At 47.2% G+C, this 12,056-nt stretch overlaps 3 protein-coding genes across 3 annotated transcripts; 2 read left to right on the forward strand and 1 right to left on the reverse strand.

Annotated features, from left to right (window-relative positions):
* Window positions 1-16: 16 nt before the first annotated feature.
* Window positions 17-982, forward strand: Pmar_PMAR025713 (hypothetical protein; the record flags this gene model as incomplete). Its single annotated transcript, XM_002768225.1, has 4 exons — window positions 17-84; window positions 128-210; window positions 552-715; window positions 968-982. 4 exons carry the CDS (start codon window positions 17-19, stop codon window positions 980-982), a joined length of 330 nt encoding a protein of 109 aa, XP_002768271.1.
* Window positions 983-2,485: 1,503 nt separating this feature from the next.
* Pmar_PMAR025714 (hypothetical protein) lies at window positions 2,486-3,875 on the reverse strand (the record flags this gene model as incomplete). The annotated part of the gene is made up of 4 exons (XM_002768226.1): window positions 2,486-2,659; window positions 2,917-2,964; window positions 3,166-3,253; window positions 3,727-3,875. 4 exons carry the CDS (start codon window positions 3,873-3,875, stop codon window positions 2,486-2,488), a joined length of 459 nt encoding a protein of 152 aa, XP_002768272.1.
* A 7,232-nt stretch (window positions 3,876-11,107) lies between these two features.
* On the forward strand, window positions 11,108-11,959 carry Pmar_PMAR025715 (aspartic protease plasmepsin 4, putative; the record flags this gene model as incomplete). Its single annotated transcript, XM_002768227.1, has 1 exon — window positions 11,108-11,959. The coding sequence occupies one exon, from the start codon at window positions 11,108-11,110 to the stop codon at window positions 11,957-11,959; it is 852 nt and encodes a 283-aa protein (XP_002768273.1).
* Window positions 11,960-12,056: the final 97 nt, after the last annotated feature.

The following is a 12,056-nucleotide window of genomic DNA, read 5'->3' on the forward strand; positions in this document are numbered from 1 at the left end:
TGCTGATTTGGCTTTCATGTACGTCAAACTTTCAGAGAGGGAATTACTCCTGGCATTTCAGGCGGGCATTAGACTCAACGACAAGTAGGAGCAGGGGGGAAATGGTCGTGACTGGGTCGAATTTCAGATTTGCGAAGACGTTCTCTAAGACGCTCATCGCGATGCAGGATCATGTTGCGAAAAAGAAGGGAAAGTTCATGTCGAGCCATGGTAGGTATTACTCGTCGGCGAATGGGCATCTGGTGAAGTTGATTTTCAACAGGATGATGACCGTAGTGATATCACTACTCTTGATATGTCCTCAGTGAACTCGATATAGCTCCTGCGACGTCGTAATTCCGAAATTTGATTTCCCTTGAAAACAGTTTTCAGTGTTGGAATTTATGTTCGCTCTCCTCAGCTGATTTTGGGCGTTTCTCCCACTTATTAGAGAAGTTTGCGCAGGAATTTCGGGCAGGGGTGTACAGAAATCAACAATAATTTTCCAACTCGTGTAGTAGTTGATCATGCGCATATATACTCCGACACTGACCGCTTTCTACTACCCTCAGCTCTGGCTGGTCTAGCAGTGTTGTCATTGCGTCGTGAGGACCTCATAAGATCCGAATATTTCATTCGTATTGCTAAGGAGCTCTTCGAGAGGGGGGCGAGAGATTCCAGGAGGAGAAAGGAAAAGGACGGTCTGCGAGGCCTCTGGACGAAGGCTGTGCCGGGGGTAGTATTCTTTTGCGGTTTTAGAGAATATGTGCGCTGTCCTCAGCTGAGCTTGGGAGTTTTTGCAAACGAATTCGGCGTAGAGAATCACAGAAAACAACAGAAACTTAACGAAATTTCTCGGAAATTTTCTTGTCACCATTTCTCACTCTATCATTGTTATCAACAGAATGAAAATTCGCCCATTTCAGCAGAATGTGAGTATAGTGGAGTGTTGGAGAAACATGTGTCCGCTTCCCTCAGCTGAGCTCAGGAGGTTCCTCACTAGTTATAGAAGTTTACTTACGAATTCGGGTAGAAGTGTACAGAGAGGAATTCGCCCTGAATTTCCTATACCAAAAAGAATTTCCATGTTGTCACCAACACATGTAGTTGAGCATGCGCATATCTGTGTAGAGCATCTCACGTATGGTTGATAATTGCATTGTCTGTGCATTTTCAGTCGGCACTTCTGGTGTTTTGCGATTCTTATTCGACTGCTATCGTTCGAACAGGAATGCACTGCGAAATTGATATTTTCTGGTTGCTACTTACGTATTTGCGGACGCGAACGCAGGAGTATCGCCTCGCCGAGATCGCTAAAGGTCTGCGAATCTGCCATCGCAGAGGGTGTGTCTCTCAAGATGTCGTACACGGGATAATCGATCGAGTGATCGATTTCCTACGGGACTTCACCGCGCGAGATGTCGTCGCCTTCGTCGATGCTATTACTCGGTTTGGATGTACTGATGATGTCCATCTCACTTTCTCAAGAGTCGCCCTTGATATCGCCGCGACCGATGTGGACGGTCTCAAGCGTGCCGAAGTAGCTACGCTGATTATCGGCCTCTCAAGATTCACCGGTGATCGGATAAAGGCTCTTGATTGCGCGTGCGTGCAAAAGCTCATACGGAGGTTGAAAGAAGAGGATACGGGGGAGATGAGAAATTTTGAAGTTGTAGAAGTACCGAAATGTCTGTTGCGAAATAGTCTACTCGATGAGGTGCTATTTCAACGGTATTATGCAGCAGCCTGTGATAAAATGTGCGTTGAGGAAATGCAAGATGGCAACAGAGAGCGTATCCTGAGCATAGTAGAAGTGGTGTCTCTTTTGGTAACGTATAGTAAGGCAGGTTTCTCCCATCCGAAATTGATATGCAAACTGGGCCAAATGCTGGCGGTGACAGGCGTGGTGATGGGGTTCAATGCCGCACAGGTTTTAGCGGTATATAGAGCGATTAATCGGCTGAAAATAGCGGAGCGAAGCGATGATTGTTTTAGTATCGTTTTAGAGCAGATTAATAGATGTATATACCAGTTAGTGGCTGTGAGGGAGCTGGAGGTGTCAGAAGGCCTCGCCCTCTTGGAGGCAGGCGCTTTGCGGTTGGAGTGTGGTATGGTGCTCGCCCAGTACACGCTGGGTCGGACAGATGATGAGAAAGTTCGACATGATGTTGAAAAATTGGTTGAGGCCATCGAGAGGCCACCATAATGGATGTGTTTCTGTGTGCAAACGCTGTAGTTGAGCTTCGGATAGAAATTCCAAATTTTAACGGCTCGCAGGTGAACGAATGCATGAAATGAATCTCAATGATTCAATCATTGAAACTTTGCTCGCCGATGGCTATGATTAGCATCATCATGCCTTAGGCATACTGAGCTCTACTGAGAATTCCTCAATTCCTGAGAGCAACCAAGATGGACTTTATCGGTCGAACTCACACTGTAAATTCCGATTCCCTAAACTCTCGCAACGAAACGCAATAGAGAATTTGTGTTATAAAGCCGCGGCTCACTCGGGTGCTCTGATCTCGTCACGGCCGGTAACGGATGCATAGAAACTTTTGAAACCTTCGACTGGACCAGAACTGTTAACACGCTTCGAGGATGAGGATCTCGACGAACACTGCTCGCTCTCGAGAGTCATAGTGAACAGTACAGGATCGGAATTTACTATTTTGATCATCTGAGAAAAGAGGTATGATACTCCTGAAGCGGTCATACGAATCGCCTGCCTCTGTGGTTTCACTGATCTGATTGCATGAGGAAATAATACCTCCGAATTCGAGTCTGTAATCTTCACAATTCCATCTGGAAAAATTTCATACCAAAAAGCTTGAAATTAGATCTTTAAACAGCTCACCTCAGCCCCTCTGTGGTGCAGGACCGTACTGGACCTTCCACGGGCAACAGCCCAGCGTAATACCGATTGTTCGGTCGTACAGATTCCGGTCTGCCCAAATGTAACGAATGCTCACCAGCTGGGAGGATCTGATGGGGAACTTATAGTAAATCTGATCGCGAACAAAATCGATAGCGAAAAGAAGAATGTGCTTCAAATCGCACAGTTGGAGGTATTCACAAGAGCTGAATTCGACTCGAAGAACTCCATGACGTAATCCCACTTATGTGATGATGCACTCAATTGCCCAAAAACAGCGCGAGCATATATAAAGGGAGCCGTCAACTCACCATAGCGAGGCAATCGGGGTCGAAGAGAATCGGTCGGAACTGAGTGATAGAAATGGGCACGAGCCCGCGAAGGTGCCATAACTGTACCCTGTTTGGAAGGTGAACTGCATACTCGCCTGCACTCTCTCTAGAGCGCCCTCGAGTTGCCGTTAACAGTGAGTTCACAATGGAGAACGTATGGTCCAATCGGCCAGCATAGTTTATCGATCCAGCAACAGCCACCAAGGGGTCGACATTGTCACCTGTAGACGCATCCTTCGACTAGACAGGGGTCATCCTACTCCCGAAAAACTCATCTTGATGATTGCCGTAATGGTAGGCTGCATATAGCATGCACTTATCTAGATCGGTGTTGCACTGAGAGAATAAAATTCGGAGACATAGCTCAGATTTTGTACGACATAGCTGCCTCAGCGGGGCTCAAGGCTTCCTAGGGAAGTTCCTATTCGGTATCAGCACACGTAGTAGGTTATGTTCATATTTCTGCGATTGGTAAAATGTGAAATAAAAATCCATGAAAAAATTAAAAATAATAAATGAAATCGAATAAATTTTACTCACCTCGTCAGAGCACCTGATGACCCGAAGTGGCGAGCCGAGCTTGGAAGATTGGAAGCTCTTAATGACTTCTGGTCGTACCTGTCCATGGGAATCTTCTCAATGCACTTGAACGATTCTCGAAAAGCTCGATCGATGACCGAGATTTTCATTGGAAAATGTGATGGTGAGTAAAACGGCAATAACGCTCTTACTGAATCGAAATCCCCAATGATCACGTCGGGCACTAGCCGACCGCTGAATTGGTCGTGGAGTCTGTTGGAGCCACCATCAGCACATATACGGACCCCTGCAAATGGGCAAACATGAGCCGCTTGTTGGTCGTAATAATATACTCCTCAGAAGAGGCTCGACGATAGTGAACAAATGGGAGAGCGTACGGACGGTGACGGAGGAGGGTGAGCTAGGATGCACCCTGATCTCATCGAAACTCGGAAGAGTTAACTCCCCTATTGGAAAGGCTACAATGCTGTGATGATTGCGACTTCCGTGGAAGTTTCGTCTGAGTTCAGGAACTCAGACTTTATGGTTCGATTTATCATCAACAGACCGCTTGAGTGATTCGACACTTACCAGCGCTCTCCCATAAGTTCCTCATGACCGCCGATCTAGGCAAGGGCGAATTCAAAACGATCACGGCTAGCGGCCGGACCGACGACTTCAAGCCTGATGTACACCATAACAACTACGCCGACCAACTTCAACTATATCATTCTCAGTCGCGACGATGGCTGTTACTTACCGGTCACTGCACTTCGCTGTAGAAACGGCCAGAGTTCCCAAACGGCCATGAATAGGTATAATTCAACCCCAGGAATTGGTACCAGCACCCAACTAGCGAACCAAACAAATGGAAAATTGTAGTGAAACATGAGAAGCACCACCAAATGTGTTGAAGAATCTGCGAGGGCATGTCTCGACCTTTCCCTTCAGCTGGGCTACTCCGACGTGTTGGCGGAGTGGATTCTGCGGCTACATAGTCCTATAACGTGCGGGAACTAGCTGACAGTGTTAGAATGTTTGCTTTCCTAAGCTGAGCTCAGTGGGAGCTGTGTTTCCCCACTGGTCAAACAAGTTTACACACGAATTGGTACAAGTTGCTACGGGTAATCCCATTTATCCAGTTCACCTTCCCTGCCAGCAGCCCGCTAGCGTTTCGTCTCGACGCGCCTCCCAAAAAGATAGGTTAGCTTGAAGTTAGGAAGCTTGTTAGTGTGCAAGATTCAATCTTGAAGATTGCACTAACTTTGAGCGGATGGAGGTCGAGTACAGTTTTGGACAGTTCTGAACGATTGCCTATTCTTGCAGCGTGACACTATCGACGGCTCCTGGTGAGTTCGGACGGCTGACGAGCCGTTATACAAATTGAAACCTGAGGAAAAGACTTCACGATTTCATAGTTGTCGATAGCGCACCCCCAATGCCCAATACTCCGAGGCAACTTAACACCAGTGATAGTTCCGAATCTCATGGGTTAGGAAGTTGAGTTTCGAGGGTGGGATTTGTTGACACATAGTGCAGCTATGAAATTCCATGACCCAGAGGAATAGGAGAGGGTGGATGTGATGGTCACTGGCAGTGACTCATTGCTGAAGTGCAAGCAGCACGCTGCAGCTGATCACCTTGTCCACCAGGAGGAGGAGGAAGTTCGCCTGGATGCCCTCCAGTGCCTGGAGTCCAGTCGCCACCTTTCTCGGGCGACCTCCGCATCCTACCTACGAGTCGAGGCCCTTGACTCAAGGGGGGGGGGGGGGAAGAAAGCACGACCTGATGTTACCCCACAGGATTCACATCAATACATTCATCTTATTTGTATGTGATAAGTCTAGCGTCTATCGAAGCACTTGTGCACGCTGTGGTTTCTGCTGCGTGCTTCATTGTGCACGTTGTGTTCCTCTGTCGTCCAGGATTTCACTCTCGTCGACTCCGTACTAGGAATCACTACCACGATTGGAGTTCCGACTGCTAGGTTGTTGCGTCGCTTGTTACGATGAATGCTCTCCAATTAATTACTCGTTTGCTCTTACGTATGATTATTTCACCGTGAAACTTTGACGTCGAGGTCTACACAATCAAGACCGTGTTGCCTAATCGCTGGATCGGAGATCCTGACTCGTGTAACTAACGCGTGTATTATGCGTCGAAATGGATGGTCAAGTATCTCTGTCCTAGGGTCTTCCTGGTCCCGGATATTGAACTTGTGCAGTCTGGACTCGGAGTCCGTTTTCCTGACGGTCCTGTTCAATATCCGCGATGCAATTCTGCTCCTTCCGCTACCACGTTTCCAGGATATACAATACCATAGGGTATATAAGCAGGATTCTAACTTCCTAGTCGTACGAAGACACACTTCACATGCCCCATTGGGGCAGCCCCAACGTCATTTTCTCATGACCAGTGTTGTTTAGCCCAAGTGATATCAAGACGTGAAAGCCTGTGAGTTGAACTCGCTAGCAATTCCATCTATATTCACTTCACGTTTTAGGCGTGACGGTCACGCCTAGAATGCGAAGTAGAGGTAGCCGTGAAGCAATAAAGAGTAGGTCACTTATTGCTCTCTTATTTTAAATAAGTTATTTATCACGACATTCACGCGTTAGGGCGACTTGCCGTATCATTTATTCTCCCAAGTCCAGATCGCCTGACGAGAGGGAACAGGATGCGCAACCGCATTTTGCATTTTCAAACCATATCCTGCTAGCTAACTTAATTAACTCCACCCTTTATCACGTCCATCACGACCAATATCCGGCTCTGCTTTGAGATTGGTGAAGAGCGTAGGGGATACATGAGATGGCCTTCACATCGAACATTACGCTGGCATGCGCTAGAAACTTCCGAAAAACTGGACTGGTAAATCACCACTGATAATTAAAAACAGTAAAGGCGACTATCGGCAATTCATCGCTCGGTACTTGCCTCGTCTTTTTGGGGCTAACGGTCCTGAAATCTACGATGATTATGTGAGCTTGGTGCTAGCCGAGTCAGAAGCTCAACATGGTCGGGCTATCCGAAACTTTTTGGAGATATCATGGCGCACATCTACAGAGCACACGGTTAATATTGACAAGCTACAAGTCAGTGATGGACATATAGCTCTTGGAATCAACATGAACCTAGATCTCGACACCGGCGCCAACTGTCTATGCGTCCCAACATTATACTATGAGAGCCTCATCAAGGATATTGGAGCTCAAGCTGGCAAGGCTGCGGGTACGCATGTTGACGATGTCAACTTGACATCAAGTTCGACTCAACAGAGAATCTCTGTCAGAGATGCTATGGTCCTTCCCTTGCCAATATATAAGCAAGTTGCCACTGTTGAGGTTTGACTTGGGTTCTAAAGGCATAACTTCATTCACGGTGGCATACACGAACTATGCCAGGAATCAATATGGTATCTGTTTACTCATTCTCGCAAAGAAAGTAGAGGTGCTAAGCACCTCTACCTGGTGCTTGGACTTTCCCTGATCGTTTGCTGATTGGTAATTATTTTGAATTCTTAATATTTGTAATTATTTTTTCTGCGGTCCACGGTCTAGTGCATCATATTTACGCTTGCCGGACCCAGCTCCCCAATAAGCGTGGCTTCGGAATTTGCCCACGTGGTTGGCGGGCAGAGTTAATTGAGGAAACTTTTCCCTTGAAAATTTTCGACAAAATGAAAATAAAAATAAGAACTTCTTATTAAGAAGGAGATTCACGACTCTGAGCTTTGAATATGTACGCTAGGTCCTCAGAGAACTGAGATTGAGCTTGAGATTGCATAGTATCGATTTATTCGGTGGTCACATGACACGCAGCGGCGATGAGACTTTCGTGACAGCTGTGAACATCTCGTCAACATTGTGAGCGTCATTCGTATTGCTTGTACTAGTTCGATTCTTTGATCGGTGTTGGTAGGAGATCTGGGAGTCAGCTTCCATTAGCAAGTAATGAGGAACTTCAAACGGTGACGAACGACAATAGCATGGCCCGTCGGACAGACCAGAGGAACTGCAAGCGACAGGATGTGTGTTGCTTTCAGAACCAACCACAGAGTTCGACATCTTCCGTGTTGAAGACGTTGTCACTCCCCTACCTGACGATCCGAATATTACTGATCCGAATACACTCTTCTACCCACTACCCAAAACTATACCAACAAAGAAGGTAAGTTGACTCGGAAGACCCATTCGGGAAGCTACTGTCCATCGGATCTTGGAAAAGCCCAAGACTGCACACAGGTGCTGACGAACGTCATTGCCAATCTGGCATGCCAAGGGCGAACGGTCAAAACTCGAGCAGCTTGGGCAGACGATTTCCTATCAGCTACTAGCCAAGCCATCGTCTGCGACAGCTTTTGGTGACCAACAACACACCGTCAATGCTTCCATACTTTTTGTAGGTTTTGTATTTGTCATTACTTCAAACCTAAACTCTATCGTGCAACCGCAGTCAAGCTTTTCGACAGAATATCCGCAAACTACGTGAAGTTGTTGGACGTTATTAAGCCCAGTCGACGGGAATTCTTTTTTGAGGTGGGAACTTCCCGCACTCCAGACCACCTGAATTAGTGCTGCCCGTCACTCAGAGGTTTTACGACGCTGTGGCACAAACGGTGCTATACGGTTTGTTCTTGGCTTTCCCGAAGTCGCGGATGAGATTCAGCAACGAATTTAGGAAATCCCTTGTCTCGTTGTTCGCCTTCTGGACCACTGGTAAAGGGTCTTGAAGCTACCACCAATGTATCACAACACATGCAGTATTGTTGATGTCCGCTCGTGATGCACTATCAACAGCGTCTTTCGCTCCCCAGTGGGGAGGCCTCACCCCACGGTTAGGTGCCATTCCTGAGTTCCCAGACACCTCCCATTGGAAGCTCAATCTCGGTGGGGGCGACGTATTAGCGATGATGGCCGAGGGAAAAAGCGGCACCAGTAGGCTCTTTCAGTCAATACTGGAGGAACTAAGTTAGCTCAACTAACCCTGTCGCTGATCAGAGACCCCGATCATCCAAGAGGAGTCCCGTGAATTCGATGAGTTTCCGCCGAACTCGCAGGCAAGTGCCGTGCTGTCGATTCATCTCAGTCGCCCTTTAGAACGTCGTTGATGATGAAGCCTATGCAGCGCTGAGCCCTCAGGGAGACGACTCCGTGGCTGGCCGTGTAAAAGTGCAATTGAAGTAACGTCCCCGCCTACTTTGCCGACGCCGTCAATGTTCAACGTAGATATTCACCCTTAGTACAGCATCATCTACGAGCAAAGAAGTACAAGAGTCACGGCTCGATAGCCCCTTTACTGTAAGGCATTCGGGATTCGACGATCCAGTTATGGGCGACTCACTTTACATCCGTATTGGCTCTTCCTCTGACTAATTGTGAATATTATTCTCCATCGATCGTGTCTCCTGGAGAGACTCGCCTAGTAGAAGTGCGTTTTCGTTTATCTTATTTAGCTGACCTCATTATGACTCATAATGAGACATCTTAAATCGGGCTCACTCATAATTGTTTAGTTTGCTCGATTAAGGAGGTCCCGTTCTGGAATTAGAAGCGATGACAGTAGAAGACTCGAGCGTGCGCTAAAGGAAGGGGCCGAAGCCATAAGTACCACCAAAGAAGCTATTGGGGAATATAAACGACTCAGTGAGGCCACTGAAGGAGAATGGCCACTTTTTTGCCGTCACGTTAGCATCTGAACGTCTGAGTGGCTCAGCAGCAAATCTTTCAGGCGATCAACTGCGACAGGAGGAGAATACATTGGCCGTCGAGACAACCAAAGAGAAAAGGCGTTTGGAGGTGGCTTTGTGTTGGACACTGCATGAGAAGAGATTCCCCAACTGACATTGTTCGTCGATGACGAATCGTCATGGTTGTACTCTTTATCAATGAAGCCTCACTCGATTGATAATCATATATTTGACATAGCTTAATTCTTGTTGCCAATGGTGATGCCGAGTTTCAGGCACGTCGTAGAGATATTATGAACGCCGATGTTAGCGAGTATTCGAATTATTTAGTCAGCCTCAACACGATGGAAGACGAGGGCGAGATCTTCAATTTGGAACATTCCAAGAACTAGCATGTTACCTTTTGTAGGCGTTGTCCAGTATTTAGAAGCCCCATGTTGGGTTCCGTTAGTCAGTACCGAGAGTGCGTCCGGAAATGCTAAATAAGGCATGGGTCATGTCACATGACTCATGTGTCTAAATAAGCCAAATTCTGTCCCCAACGCATCAGACCCCTATAAAGGGCTTGCATGCTAGAGTGTCCGCGTTTGCCCGGGCCAGATTGGCCCATACATTGCCCACATTGGAAATAGAAAACTGTGAATAAGTGAGCCAAAAGCCCGTGATACTCCAGTAATACTCCAATAATACTTGAAGTTTGAATAGTAGTTGAATAACTACTATTAGGTAGCTGAATATTTCAAGTTGAAATAATAGTGATTCTCTGGTTGCTTCCATTTGTGTCAATTTCTGCTGCCGTTTCTTGGTAGCGGAAGAAATAGAACTGAGGATCTGGGCGTATATCTGCGTGAATCTGATCGCTAAGTTTTGCATCGGAGTGAGCGCCTAATACTGCTCGTCACAAGACCATTGGTCGTGATAGTGCTGGTCACAGGACGCCTCGTCGTAGTAGACAGTCTACTGTGAACTACTACTAGTAGTGCTTGTCACAGAATCACCAGTCTCACTAATCACGGGAGCAGCGCTTGTAGACTACGAGTTGTAGTAGTGCTCGACGAGCACTACTTTGATGAGCACCGTTCCTCGAAGGACGGTCCTTCAAGGACCACTGGCCAGAGTGACAGATGGGATTAGATAGTATAGTGACATCGTCTGCAAAACATAGACGCTACTGCTCTTGACGCTGCTGGGAGCCTGCTGCATGTTCATAACTCTGATATATGATCCGCAAGTATTTTGGATGTAGACCAAAACTTGCATTCGGGTTTCAGATGAACCAAGATGAATAAGCGAAAGGGAATTGATTTGAGACAGAAGTAGCTGATGATAATATCAGATAACCATGCCATCTGCGGAGGTAAAAAGATACATAGGGAGTCCCTATTAGGGACACTGTCTCCGAGACAATGATGTACACGAGACACACGCACAGGTGACACTCGTGACACGACGCAGCGAGGCTAGCAAAAATGAGAAATCTAAGGCCCGAATTGGGGTCGCAGATCAACCGGACAATCGCTGGGTTTTCGGTTTCGATCGGTAGATGGATGGCATCGTTCTGCTCGTTTGGCCGCCTAAACCGAATTAACACGCTAAATTTCCTCTTGATGGTTTTGGTTGCCGAAGCTTGCTGCCGCGATTCATCAGGTGAGCTCGAGCCGCGAGACAAAGACGTGCCACTCAGCTATATTGCGATCCAAAATATTGGTCAGAATGCGTTCTTCTATGCCCGTCCGACTGCTCGCCTTGGTTTATGTATTTGACGTGTTGGAGGTCTCCCGAGGAGCGACTCTCAAGCTTGATGTGAAGTACGAAGATATGCCTCAATACGGCCCCGGATTGTATCATACTCTGGTCGGCGAGAATGGCCAGAAGCTACATGCTCTCGTTGACACTGGATCGGGTTTCTCTTTCTTCATCTGGAAGGATTGGTACGAGAAAGCCAGTGGGCACTCCTGCAGTACTTGGCCCATGGGGTGTTACGCATGCTCGGCGCCTTGCTCGGTGGGTAAAGTTACGGGAACTGCTACTTTCGTGGACAAATACATGGTGAAATTTTTCCAGCGCAAATCGAAACTAACCATGGGTCAGGTGTCGCAGATCCTCACTTTCGGGCTGATATTCGGTCAGAAACCTCCCGTCAGTGCAGCTCCTCCGACTAACTTGTTGGGTCTTGGCTATGATGAAGGTGATGTGAACTTCCCGTCTCTGATGACGCAGTTGCGATCATCAAAAACTGTAACGAGCGGGATCATTGCTCTCTACTTATATCCTGCCGCTGATCCCATGGAAGCATCGGCTGATGGAGGCATAATTCTGGGTGGAGGTGACTCTGCATTATATGAGGGTGCATTGAGGTATGTCGACTTCTCTACCGACAAAGGGTACACGGTTAACATTGACAAGCTACAAGTCGGTGATGGACACATAACTTCTAGAATCAACATGAACCTAGATCTCGACACCGGCGCCAACAATCTATACGTCCCAATATCACACTATGACACTCTCATCAATGGTATTAAACTCAAACTGACCATGCTGCGGTTTAGTTTAACCCAATGACCGAGCAATGGTATTTTCTTTGCCCATACATGAGCAAGTTGCCACCGTTGAAGTTTTACTTTGGGGCCTCAGGGCACAACTCCATTCACGATGACAT

The sequence above is a fragment of the Perkinsus marinus genome, assembly GCF_000006405.1.
Source record: "Perkinsus marinus ATCC 50983 genomic scaffold scf_1104296968890, whole genome shotgun sequence".
NCBI lineage: Eukaryota > Perkinsozoa > Perkinsida > Perkinsidae > Perkinsus > Perkinsus marinus.